This window comes from Glossina fuscipes, unplaced genomic scaffold (genome assembly GCF_014805625.2).
Source record: "Glossina fuscipes isolate IAEA_lab_2018 unplaced genomic scaffold, Yale_Gfus_2 221, whole genome shotgun sequence".
Classification (NCBI taxonomy): domain Eukaryota; kingdom Metazoa; phylum Arthropoda; class Insecta; order Diptera; family Glossinidae; genus Glossina; species Glossina fuscipes.
In genome coordinates this window covers 79,143-93,186 of record NW_023998564.1, presented here as the reverse complement: position 1 = coordinate 93,186, position 14,044 = coordinate 79,143, and the positions used below count along the sequence as shown (strand labels likewise).

The window sequence follows — 14,044 nt, the reverse complement described above, 5'->3', positions numbered from 1 at the left end:
GGGGACATCACCTCGAAATTCGCCAAAAACCGGTTCTCTCCATATACGCAAAACACTAAATCAGTGATAAAAAATTTTTAAGAAATATCCCTATCGCAGATTTTTGATATGCAATACATTGAAATAAAAAATTGGTATTGAACTGAAATGAATTTTATGTAAATGAATTGCTACAATTTCTAAGTTTTATAATCCGGTTTTTGGCGAATTTCGAGGTGATGTCCCCTATACAGGGTAATGAAATTAGGTTTTTCTGGTAGGTTTTAGCGTCCTTTAAGACATACCAAAAAACTGTAGTCTAAAAATAGTTATAACACGCTTTTAACGTACTCATTTGTAACGTACCTTTGCATGAGATTTACTAGCAATAACTAAGCATTTTTTGTTTTGCGTTCGTAATTAGCGACTTAGCATGTTTTATATGTGTACGGTCGGTAAGATTATTTAATTTTAATACTTATTTTACTTTATTGTTATTCATTTCGCAATACATTGTAATTCAGTAAAGACATTTTTAGCGAAGACATAAACCATACAAATGTGGGTTATCTTGGGGGGCTAACTTCACTTCAGTATATTATTGTCGTTTATTTATTTATTTATTTATTTTAATTCTACTTGTACATGAAACTCAACTAAACAAATAACAGTCGAGTTCAATCGGCACTTAAAGCAAAACTTATATTAATTAATATTAAAACTTAGTATAAGTACAATAAAATAAATAAGAAGGAAAAAAAAAGAAAAAAGGAAAGAAGCATGTACACAACCAGCATAGAGCCACACTTACAACCGGTACAGGACCAAATTGCAAATGAACCCTAAGCCATCGCAAACATGCATAAGCCTGGCAACCGATAATAAATGGACAGTAATTCACTTTCGAAACGTAACGACTTTTTAAGGATAAAAGCTAGTTTAAATATGACATAGGTAAGTCGCGAGTATTAAGCAATGTTGCTTTAATGGACGTCAAAGAGTCCGATAACGAGAATAGACGTCATTTAGGTTTTTGAAAACTACTCTGAGCGGTTTAAACAGCTCATAATTATATTTACACTAACTAAGCTTAACGAAGATAAGGTACCTAGAGAAGCGGTTAGGTACATTAAAGCTTATTTCACCAAGTAACGAAGGCGAGACAATGGTACTTTGATTACAAAGGAAACGCCAAGAACAAACCTACGTTTCTCAAGAGACGGTAAGGACAGCAGAAGCAACATATTTTCGTACGGAGGAAGAGAGGCAATCGGATCCCAACGCAAATTTCTAAGGGCAAATAGCAAGAATTGCTATATGGAGGAGACCACACCACAGAAGCATACTCGAGTATGGGTCTAACCAAACACATGTACAGCCTTTTCGTACTGTAGGGATCATCAAGCTCTTTAGACCACCTTTTTATAAAAGCAAGCGCGGACCTAGCTTTGCTTATCGAGAGCTCAATATGCAAGTTGAAACGTAACCTATAATCAAATAGGTCGCCTAAATCTGTGAACGTATCTACGTCCTTCAACTTATGCGAATCAATGAAATACTGAGTAATGAACGACTTCCTTCTTGAGAAAGAAAGCTTCTTACATTTACTCAGATTTAGTTTCAGAAGATTCACAGAGCGCCATGCAACAAAATTATCCAAGTCACCTTGAAGCTGATGTGATTGCGATTCAACAGAGATAGAAGAAAACAGTTTCACATCATCAGCATACATTAAGATCTGGCTGGAATTAACCACCGATGGGAGATCGTTAATGTATAAACTAAATAAAATGGTACCTAAGTGACTTCCTTGAGGTACGCCAGACATAACGGGGAATTCGTCCGAGGTGATGAAGTTAAACAAAACCACGAAGGATCTATTGTGCGGATAAGAGCTTATCCATTTCACTAAGTAGAAAGGGTATCCAGAGGCTTGGAGTTTAAAGATCAAATGCTTTGCTTAGATAAGTGTAAATAACATCTGTGCGAGAGCCACTAGAAAAAGCCTTGAAAACTTGACAGGTAAACTCTAACAAGTTGGTGACTGTAGATCGCCCTTTCCGAAAGCCGTGCTGGTGCGGAGAAATATACGAATTAATGGCAAAGGCCAGATGCTGAGTCACAATATGCTCGAACAACTTGGGCAAGACACTCAACTTGGCTATGCCTCTGTAGTTCTCAACAAATTACCTACTTCCACTTTTGTGGATAGCAATAAGGAAACTACTCTTCCAACATGAAGGAAAAACACCTGAATACAAGGACATGTTAAAAATCTTTGAGATCACACCACATAAATCGACAGCGCAAGATTTAAGTACACCTGATGGAATTACATCAACCCTTTAAAAACGTCATCTTCCGAAATAACCAAGTTAGATATTGAAACCGAATTAGTGATAGGATATGGATAGTTTGCTGATAAATCGAAATTGGCAATCGAAAAGTTTCGTCGGAAATACTCAGCAAACAGATTTGAGATTTATGAAGATAAAATGAGACTATTGTGTATTATATACCACCTTATTATATATCACCTCCCGAGATTTTATAGGCATAGGTAGAAGACAATAGATTTAAGAATTAGACATGTGGGCGACGTAGCCGATGTGCAGTCAAAGGTCACTATAAGATTTACTCGTCACTGAATATTTTTCATTTCATCTGAAAGAACAATAAACATTTTCTATTATATATTCGTTCCCGTACGGTATTGTATCGCATTTATGTATTTTGAGCGTACGTAAATTCGCTTTCTATGCATACAGTTATGTCGAATACTGGATGCAATTCGTTCGCAATCTACGTATTATCTGCCGTTGATTAGTATAAACTATTTGTGACAGGTTCTCATTGGGAATTCATAGAAAAACAAAACAGAGAACAAGAACTAATTTTTATGCATATGAGAATGCAAACATGTGCATTAGACAGATTCAACGCGATGAGGAGCTGGTAACTTGGTATATACTTGAGTTTGGTCAGTAGTGGTGTATTGTACATATACATAATATATGTATACATATATATGTAAGCATATACGAATATATTTATATTGAATCTTTAATAGCTTTGCTTGACGCATCTATCTAATAATTGTTTTATGGAATAAGGTAGATTATGTAGCATACTGAGCATTACTGTCTAGTATTACACTTTCACAACAACATAACTTAAACATGATATGAATTTAAATTCATAAACATTGTTGGCTGATGTTTATTGATTATTCATTGCGTACCCAATCGACTTTGTTGGCTGATGTTTATTGATTATTCATTGCGTACCCAATCGAGCAAGCATATGTCATGTGCTCCTTAAAAGGGATTATATTCTCTTGAAATTGAAACTGTTCACATCTACCACCGTGGTTTATTCTTTGCTGCATTTTTAAATAAAATCAAATTCAAGAAGAAATTAAAAATTTTGTATGAAAACTGTATGAAAGATAGCTTGATCGACGTAATACCGTCATATAATCTAAACTTACATAGGAAATGTGGACGACATTAGACGTAATAATGTTTTGAGGAATTCCTTAGGCAAGTAATCGCAAACTGGCGATATTTGTTGGAAAGCACAGCATTCTAGCGTTTCACGCGGACGCCAACAAGATATGTTTAATTTCGCGGTGATCGATGGTAGATAGTGTAAGCGGGGAATATTAACTGTCGTGCTTCCCGATTGTCAAATTGTGTTAAAGTCGATCATGTTCGAAGCTTGGCCAGGCAATCCCAATATAAATAACTTCCGAATGCATGACATTATTGCATTAACAGACATTTATTGACTTTTAAACAAATGGGATCTTACATGAAGCACTTCTTCAAACCTCACCAGATTGTAGTCACGTATATGTTAATTTAAATATTAATTGCAACTAAAAGCAAAAGCTATTATTACATTTGTTTTTATACCTTGGGAAAGACAAAAACAAATTTCAATTTTCCCCACTTTCTCTTCGCCACTACTTTTACCAGATGCCACTTATATCCCATAAAGGACAAGGAAAAGCAAACGGGCAATTTAATATCTTTCTGGCAAATATGTTGGAAAAATTAATTAGTACCTTGTCCGAAAACTAGAGATAACGTAACTCGAGCCAATGTAAAACTTACAGCCCTTGCCTATACCGAAACATTCAAATTTCAACTCATTTCATATCATATTCCATTACATATTTTCCTACGCAGACATTAATTTTGTATTTGTTATTTTATATAATATTTTCACCTGGTGTTACTGATGCTCAACGCTTAGGCAAACTATAGCAAAGTCACCCAGAGTCCATGGTGAAATAATAAAATGCATCAAAATTAAACATATAACGAGGATAAATACAGATAAACAAATGAAAATCATGGAATAAAGGTAACTTTGTATACAGACTTTTGGCTTAATGTGCAAACAGATGATGAATATTGAGGGTTGGCCATATTGTAAATGTAGTTTTTTTAGTTGCTTATTTTATTTCGTTTGCGACACGAACAGGTGCAGAAAAAATTGTTACAAGTTGCGTATATGGATATACGTGTAAACATTCGCGATGAGTTTTAGACCTCGAATCTGAATATAAACATCTCCCTTTCCATGTTCGGTGTTAGTAGTCCTTAGATCACACGGCCTAATATGTCCAAGATGTGGTGCGCATATCTCTAATTAGATTATGGAAAGTGCCGCATTGACTACTTTTTCACAAAGACGCACAAAAATCTTTTGAAATTCAACAAAACTGTTAGGGCTTTAGTAACTCTTTAATATTCATAACAGACTCCACGGTTTTCATCATTGATCTTGCGTCTGCAATTTTTATTGAATCCAAGAATTAACGATCTGACATTCACTCAGCATCTGCAGACAATAATCGATTGACATGTCATTGTGAGCTCTTATTCTTTTGTTTACTATTTGCCTTTTGTGTCATTTGCTGTTACGAAAACTATTACTGTTGACTCAGTATCTACCGACATGGATAAATTGCTCACATGTTTAGTCAGGGGGCACAAGCGCAGTTTCAAAACAATAGGATTTTTGACAATTTTTTTTGGATGAAAAGAACGATAAAATCGAATAATAAGTTAGGAGGGGTTGTTAATCTTACTTTGAAGTACTAGAAAAAAAATTATTTTTGAAAAATTTACAAAAAGTGGCAACACAGAAGATTTTCTTGGTTGCAGCATTATCAGTTTAAGGGACTCTGTGACTTGGGCCTAAATTGGCGCTAAGGTGACTGAAAGAAAAAGTCATTTAATCTGAGTGTCTTTAGCGAGATTTTTGTGCGATGGATAAGTGTGGGAGAAAAACAATTCAATTTTTGCCCAAGAAGAAAGACGCACTTTTGTTATTATTAAAAAAGGAATAAAAGTGCTGGAGTGGACCATGGCTTATGACTACGCCACTTCCCTTACTAAAGTTTTTCATATAACGACTTCTCAAAAAAAAGTACTAAACAGCACGTGCAGATTTGCAGCATGGGTTTAACGTGGGTTCCTGCCATGATGGCTTAACCCCACGGTTAAGCGTCCCCTGGCGAGTTAGACAATCCCACAGAGTAGCAGCCTAACCAGCACCAGAGTCCAGAACAGTTTATTGCGTAAAAAAAAGCACGTGCACGAAGAAGCGACGAACCATATTTGGTAGCGTTCGTGTATGGACCCAAAGATGTCAATGCATGAAATTTCATCAAAGCGAATGCTAGCCAAGTAATTAAATTTTAGTGCATGAAAAATATCATACTTGCAGTAAACTAATTTTAGCTCAAGTTAGTTACAGTAGAGCGGTGATATGTTACTTACATTTATGCTGTACGTGAGTATGTTCATCAAGTAAAGGCTTAATCTGGTAACAAAACGCAATGTGTTATTCGAAGAAAATTTCATTTACTTAAGTACTTTCGCGTGCACTTGTGCATAAATTCACTCATATATTCACACGTTTATTTATTCTCGTTGTCGAGTGTTGACGCAAGTTTTTATGACACATTTTCTTTTCTTTGTCTTTCGTCTTAAGTAAAAAGTTTTATTGTAACAATTTTTTCCCTCTCTCTCTCTCTCTCTTTCTCTCTTTCTGTCAAAAGTACGGCTTTGCTTACATTTAAATAATTTTTTACTATATTGTTCATACGCCCGAAAGCGCACCTCATGCGCTGATACAGGCGCAAGAGAAAGAAACAAAGGTTTCTTGTCGGGATTTTAATCTGATGGATGCCTCTTGTTCCGGGTGGACTAGCAAATACTGATGTTGATAAAATCACGATATAAGTCAATTTCGAGCTGTCCCTCTTTCTCTCTCTTTCGCTATCTCTCTCTCTTAAAAGGGGAAACGTAATCAATTTTTTCAAGGCTTCGGCAGAACCTTGGGATTATCAGAAGCTCCAGTTTTGCTGGTAATTTTTGTGCTATAGTTATGGAATTACACCGCAGATCGATTAATATCCACTAACAGTATAATTCTCCAGAAAATGTTTCCCATTGCTCTGAAATATTTCATTTTGTATTTTTTCATTGAAGATCTTTAAGATGCGCTCGCATTACTCTTCACATGAATCTTTTTATATCATTTGCGGCCAACAATTCATTGTGGTTGTTATGGTATTTGGTTGTGATGCCTGATGCTGCGCTACTACACGACAATCCGGTATGTATATATATATGAACAGATAATATTTGACAAAAATTTCGATTATGTTGTCTACACTTTTTAACGAAATGACCGTTACATGTATATATAAATAATTTTTTTATTTTTTATTATTGCCGCTCTCACCCCTATTCCTCTGATTTAGCCGTCTTGCAGAGCTTTACATATAGTGTTGCATTATTTCCTACTCACAAACTATTCATGGATGTTATGCGAAGGTTTCTATTTACACACTGTCCTGGTGGCTGCTTTTATTTCCGAAAAGAAATTGGTTAAGTGGCTTATTGCTTTCGGTTGGGGCGCACCGGCTATTGTCATACTTGTGTACGCTTTGGCTCGTGGTTTAGCCGGAACTATCAATGATACTATGCAGTAAGTTAAGTTGAATTTTAAGTTAAGTATGTGAGTTTTTACATTTATTTCTTATATTAAGTGGGCGAAAATTTATCTAAATCATATCACATTAACAATAACCTAACATTCCGTTACCTTCGGTGATTCGGTGTGAGTTCATGTTTTGGTGATTAGAATACAAAATTATGTCTGTTAAGCAGAATATGAACTCGAAGTGCCAAGAGAAATAGTCAGGGGTTTCGATTTTGGATAGAGAAAAAAAACATTTCACTACGGCTGATTTTCTCGCTATTTCCAATGACTATGTTCATCCAAGATGAGAATACAATTGAAACATGTGAGAAGTAGCTTTCAGAACTTGCCTGGAGGGCTCGAGTACATATAGGGAAGAGCTGAGACGTTCAACGGTGGCGAATATGCGTTCAGCATCCTGAACTTTCCTTAGCATCGTCACAATTCGCCGCACCTGTACGCGGGATTTCCCAAACGTCACCTACATGCAGTCACGCACGTACGCCAAACAGCTCAGGCATTAAAGGTTAACGAAGGCTTATCTATAATAATCCGCACTCTCGGGCATTGACACAACGTGGGCTTTGGCTCTCTTATGTGTAAATACCTTCACGGCAAGTGCTCTTCAGAGTTCAAAGATATGTGTTCGCTAATCAAGAAACTAGACTATTAGAAATACGCGGGGTTCTCATTCATCTGACCTGGGTTTGCCGTGTGCCCAAGCAAATACTCTCACGTTACCGGTACATCGCACTAAACACTGCCGCGGCCAGCAGTACGATTTTAGTAGCCCGTCCTGCTATTCCAGATGTTCACTTTTCAAGTCGAATATACATAAAAACTGAACCCTCCGCCCTCCCTCCTCCATTATCATTATCTATCCTAATCGCGACCGTGCCTACACACATAGGGGACATGGCTGAGTGCCTGATCTAACATTAAAAATATAAAAACTAATCAACATAATTACATTCTTTTAAACAATTATAACTTATTATTATTATTCTTTTAATTGCAGTTGTTGGATGAATCCTGCAAATTTCGACAATATCTTGGTTGTACCTGTTTGCATTTTTATGTTTTTAAACTTAATATTCTTGTGCAATATTGTGCGCGTAGTTTTGCTGAAATTGAATGCGCCAGTCAGCCTACAAGGTAGCTGTGGGCCTTCTCGTACGGTGCTGCAAGCGTTTCGGTTTGTACTGTTGCTGTTTTCTGCTTATGTACCTTTAAGTGGCTTTAAACTTTTCGTACCCACCACCGAGTTACAAGAACATACTTGATTCAATGTTGTAGTTGGAACCCCTAGAAATAAACCTTAAGAAAATTTACATTCTAGTAATCTTCCTTACATTAAGTATATAAATAATCGCCAGCGTATGTATGTATGCACGTATATAGAGGTGTTGGCCGATGACTTGCCAACACCAAACACAGTGTCGTGCGCCGAACCAAAGGGAGTGGCACTATTCATAAGCATTGCAAAGGTGAAGAACTTTAAAGTTGGGTTGTCCATATAATGCTGCAATACAAGACAATCTATGTTCCTAATTTATTTTTGATCTCGGAAAGTTAAGACAACCTACGTCGATTGGTCTTCCTGTCTGTCTTGCCATTCTTTTCTCCTCAGATCTTTTAACCGTTATATTTCGCTACAGTTTTGTTGTTAAACCCTTTGTCCGTTTACCCGTCCGATATCCCCAAAATTCCTATAAAAACAATAATCCAGCACATACGGTCATTTTTCAAAATCGAAAATACCGTAACCCTGCTTCACAAAGATCAGAAATGCGAATTGAGTGAAGCTTTCAAAAATTTTGCCTTCTTCATTCTAGCCAATAACTTCCTACTTATAGTACACAGGCCACCGTAAACTTATCAGTGTCATCGATGTAATACAATGAATGATACGAACACCAATCTTAATGCTCAAGCTTGGGGTGGTGGGTATCCAACGATTGTTTTAAGACGAGCATAATTTGCTCCTTAAATTAAAAAAGACTTTAATTTTTCAGTGCAACGTTACTACTCGTTCCTTTATTGGGCTTGCAATACATATTAATACCATTTCGCCCTCATCCTGGACATTCATGGGAGCATACGTATGAGGTTATATCAGCATTTGTAGCCTCTTTTCAGGTAAAGTTATGTACATATATAGATTTTTTCATATTATATATTCACTACAGAACGTGCAAACACCGGCAGGTTGGCGAGTTTTAATATAGGTTTCCTCTTTTTTTCCTTTTTGCCTACATTTTGCAACAACTCATTGATAGATTGCTGTCAGAATATTTTCGTTTGAAAAGATATCAAATATGCATACCCCAAGCCCAAAATATTTTTGTTATACTGTATGTCTATCATCATAGTGCTTGAAATTCTGTATTCATTATATAAAGCTTAGCCTTGCGATTCATTCATGGCACTATATGAAAAAAGCAAAATATTACCGTTAAGTTAAATAAATGTTTACGAAGCTAGAGAATGTTTGCTGGAGTGTGTGTGTGTGTGTGTACACATATTTTATAATCAGAAAATTAAAAGAAAAAAAGAGAAAACGCGTTTTGTATGCAGTTCGCCGAATAGTTAAAAAGTTGTTTTATAAAAAGTAAACCAAGCAAAAAAATCTTTTCCCCTTAAAGTATTCTTTGAAATTTTCAAAAATATTTGAAAAATTCATCTGATTCCCAACCGACGTAGCTAACGAAGAATTTCTTTTCTGAATGCTTAAGTTTATACGTTACTTTCCATTACGCATCGCTACGAAGTCTTGCTCTGGTCTTCTATTACTCAGCAAATTCATGTTCTTCCTTAATAGTTTCATAGCTTTAAAAATAGAAGTCATCGCATTGAAGAGAAAAAACTTGCGACAAATACATTTACGTACCTGCAAATTTCTCAGTCGCTATTTTTATAATATATTCTGCGTTAGATGGAGATTATTTAGCTGCCAAGATAAATATAAATCTCGTTACAACAATGAACACCATTAAAGTACAAATTTGCAGAAAGAAAAGGATTAACAGTTACTTCGTATTTATTAAATATATATGAAATTAAAAAAAAGAAAGTAAAGAAATAAAATAATTATTTTTGCAATGGCCGAATCTTTCATATCCTTCATATTTATCTTAAGCAGAACAAACAAATAAAAGCTAAATTTCAATGCTCTATAATATTGGGCGCGCTTGGTAGAGTTTTGCCATCTTTATGCGTATAGTGTAACATTTCCGAGCTGGAAATTTTTTTATCTTATGATTAATAAGGAAAAAAATCCAATCGTTGTTTTTCTGCATAATGAGGTGCTCTCAGTTTATGTTGTACTGTAAAGCTTTCTTCTACCTCATACTTTCCCTGGTTTGGCCCATTTTCAAAATCAAAATTAAGCACGTGGAGGAACTTCTAAACTTTCCAGTCAATTTCGATGCCGATACGCAGGGCCAAAATGTAAACATGTAATGAAGTCCATTATTCCCAACAAGTGAATTTGGAGTCGCTAACACTAATCCCATCAAGTCATAGCATAAAGCGGGCAAAAGATGACAACCTACAGATAATTTAAAAATAATTACCACTTGCAAATGAGTCCAAATTCCCTGAAATCCCGGAAGTTTCACAATGATGCCTGTAGTCGTTTTACTAGCAGTTATTCAATTAAAATATTACAAAGTACGTGGCCTTCTTTAACGGCGAATAGCGCAATGCATCCTGCCACTCATTTGTTGGAGTTGAAATTTCCAGCGGAATTTTGAAAGATGGGTTGTGAAAACTCTTGTCTCTTTTACAATTTTAAGATCAATTTTCAAAGATTTGTGACTGGCTTTCTAGCTTACTATTATCTATGCCTACGTATATTATATTGAGTGCTCTTAAGCGATAATAGCTAACAATTCCACTTAAACTAGAAAAATTCTTTTCTTGGGTCTATTAGAATTTCCAATGTAAATATTCTAGACGATTTTCTACTGAGAAATTTAGTAGTAGAGACCTAATACACAGATACAAATTTCCTATAGCAAAACTTTATTTTCTATTTAAGTGGAATGTTTTCGTTCCATCTTTGTTTTTATATTTTATCGAAAATTTTTTCTCTTTCAGGGATTATGTGTCGCGACATTCTTTTGTTTCTTTAATAGTGAGGTTATAGCTCAGGTGAAACGTAAATGGCGTACGATGTGCTTCAGCAACCGCCCTAGAGCCAATTCTTATACTGCTACTCAGGTCTCGGTAAGATTTTTTTAATTTAATATCTTTAAGCAGAAATGTATACCGTTACGTCGCTGTGCTAACATAGTTTAAATTTTGAAATATTTATTTCACATTAAGAAGTAAGAAATCCTACTCTCTTTAACCCAGATCTTAGATGCTAATCTCGTTAAAAAATGTCGAATCTTGTGACTAAGTGTGACCGCGCGAATAAGCCTACTAGAACTATTTCTCGATTAAACTTTCATTTAAGTTCAATAACCATCTTTAGCAATATTCAGATCGGGGGATCGGAAAAATGATATTTTAAAAAACATTTCGTTTATTTAAACTGTTCTCGGTTTGTATGTGGCAAGGTTCATTTTTCCGCATCATTTTTGCGTTATTTGAATTTTGCTAATAGATGAAGGGAAATCAGAAAGTTGACGATTGAGTACGCGGATAAATGGATAGGCTGTCTGATGGACAGCTTGAGCGGTGGCGGTAGAAATCCATTCCGTACACTATCTTTTGCCTAAAACTTATATATTCTTTGAAATTTCCGATACATACATCTACACGCTAAGCCCACTGGAAGGAATCATTTGCTGCTCATTCACATTGCACCACTCATGGTACAAGAGTATCTTAAGTTGTGTATGTAATTGAAGAACGACTTGAAATGAGCCCACCTTCCATTATGTCAGTCGATTCATTCTTTGAATCACATTCTGAAACGATCTAAGCTTCTTTGTCCGCCTGTCTATCTTGTTTTCTTTTGTTCAACCATCGCAATTTTTGATATGTTTTGATGAAATTTGATGCACCGAAATGGTTTGGCGCAAGGACAAGCGTCATTTTAAATGGTTTTGGTCGGACTACTTTTTCGACCACTTCCGAACGACACCTTATTTTAAAAAGCTGTCATATGAATGACCGTATGAAGCGAAGCGCTATAGGATATTTTATGGCGGGCCGTGCCCCATTATGGTATCTTTATTTGTTTTATAATTGAGTATCTTCAAGCGAAAGCAAGGAGAAAAATAGATTGTTTGACAGCATTACATACATACATTGTTTTGAATACACGAAATATTACGGAAGACGGTTATATGTCAGCTTACCACCCCTTAATTATTTTCGTTTCGGTATGCATTTCTAACTTCCATCCGACTTGTCTCTTTTAAAATATTTCATTTGATCACTATCCTCACATATTTGCACGTACTTTCAAAAACGCTTAATTCTTCGTACATCAAACCGTCCTCTTCTTTCATTGATTTCATTAAGTTGTTATCAGTTAGCAAGGAGTTTATTAGCAGGAAGAAAGCAGGACCCGTTACACCAGTTATTTACTTTAAAGCCAAGCAAATAAAACTTCACCATTAATCTAGAGGAAGATAAACGCAAGTACGCGGATGCGGTAAATCATTTATATTAGCAAGAAGTTTATTTTCATTAATACATCTTACGAGTATTTGGGTATTTTCGCTACGATAGTCGCATCAAAGAGAAGACAAAAATATATATCTCTATGAAATTTGATACTCTACGAGTGAGTTGTGTGCTTTAGAACATGATTCATTTCTTTTAAAACTTTAATGGTGTATTAAAACGGACAAATGTTTCTTTTTTTTAATGTTTTTTTTTCTTTTCTTAGATGCGTTGATTGACTTCTTTAAAGTTTTCGCCTTTAATTGTGCTTTTAATCGAAGTTTTACTTCAAACAGGTGAGAACGAAAAAGCTTTGGTCTTTTGGCGCGAAAGCCACAAATGTAATCAACAAATACCAACTGCACTAGTAGTAAGGCTTTATGGCATTGTTCAATGCCTTAACAGTTCTAAGCTAATCAGATGCACAGTCATACCTCTGGCCGTAACTTGCGTTCATTAACGTTTCATGCATGTTAATATTCCTCAGGCTTTACTTACTCGACTTTTCATTATTAGTTTTAAATTGCTTTCTAATTTGTTTTAATTGCTTTTTTATCCAACTCCCTCTGTTGGCAAAAAGAAAAAAAAATTATAAATTCTTTACTTTTTCTCCCACAACACACTCGTGGATTATGTATGACGACACTCTTTTAGTTATTATGATTATAGTTTGTACGATGCGGTTCGGCGTGTGAAGAGAAAGTATGACTAAAGGATTTATCGGTGGCATCCATACGTAAAACTTCTAGTGCGGTTAGCCATCATCATCATCACTGGCATCATCGCCAACATAGTATGACAACGACCACAAAAACACGTTCACGGAGCAGCGTTGGATTTTACCAACAACAACAACAACATCAAGAACAACAACAAAATCAAACTGCATTTAGTAGTATTTGGAATTGTTTAAGGAGTATGCAATTATTTCGACGCCACACCGCAGACAGAAGTCACATAAGTGAACCATTAATGGATGAGATTGTAACGCTGTCAACAACATCAGCAAAAACTTTAGAAAGGAACGATACCACATCGACAGCAATAGTTGCAGCAGCATCAGCAACGACTGCGCAATCAGCGATCCCAATGCCAGAAAATAGCTCGATTAACGGCAGCGGGAATAACTTGCATATAAATTCATTGACAACAACAGCTTTAATAAATACGCATAGAGAAGATGACAATTCAGCCGACAAAGATGAAAATAATCAAAATCAATAGGGGAGCATCCAGTAATCAGTACCTTAACAAACCACCAAAAACACGCTGTTACAAACCCCTTGCATAATTTCAAGTAACACTTACACCTACGAAAACATATTTGCTGGCAAAATTAAAACTGTTCTCATATTTGCTCTCATAATGAAAAATAAATTAAATTTTTTTTAAGCTGAAAAGTGTTGAAATTTTTTTTTTTTGATTGTTGAGTTTCTTT

General features: G+C 35.6%; 1 protein-coding gene across 4 annotated transcripts in view; it reads left to right on the top strand.

The window, feature by feature from the left end:
• LOC119642265 (calcitonin gene-related peptide type 1 receptor) overlaps positions 1 to 14,044 on the top strand; it is a 119,657-nt gene extending 105,613 nt beyond the window's left edge. Inside the window, exons 6-12 of one of the 4 annotated variants that reach the window (XM_038041355.1) lie at positions 6,489 to 6,615; positions 6,764 to 6,990; positions 8,003 to 8,179; positions 9,000 to 9,123; positions 11,086 to 11,214; positions 12,833 to 12,902; positions 13,276 to 14,044. In XM_038041355.1, coding sequence (XP_037897283.1) covers positions 6,489 to 6,615; positions 6,764 to 6,990; positions 8,003 to 8,179; positions 9,000 to 9,123; positions 11,086 to 11,214; positions 12,833 to 12,841 — 793 coding nt within the window. In that variant the 3' untranslated portion in view covers positions 12,842 to 12,902; positions 13,276 to 14,044. Of the gene's footprint in view, positions 1 to 6,488; positions 6,616 to 6,763; positions 6,991 to 8,002; positions 8,180 to 8,999; positions 9,124 to 11,085; positions 11,215 to 12,832; positions 12,903 to 13,260 lie in introns of all 4 variants that reach the window. The other 3 variants (XM_038041354.1, XM_038041352.1, XM_038041351.1) reach the window with 3 other exon arrangements.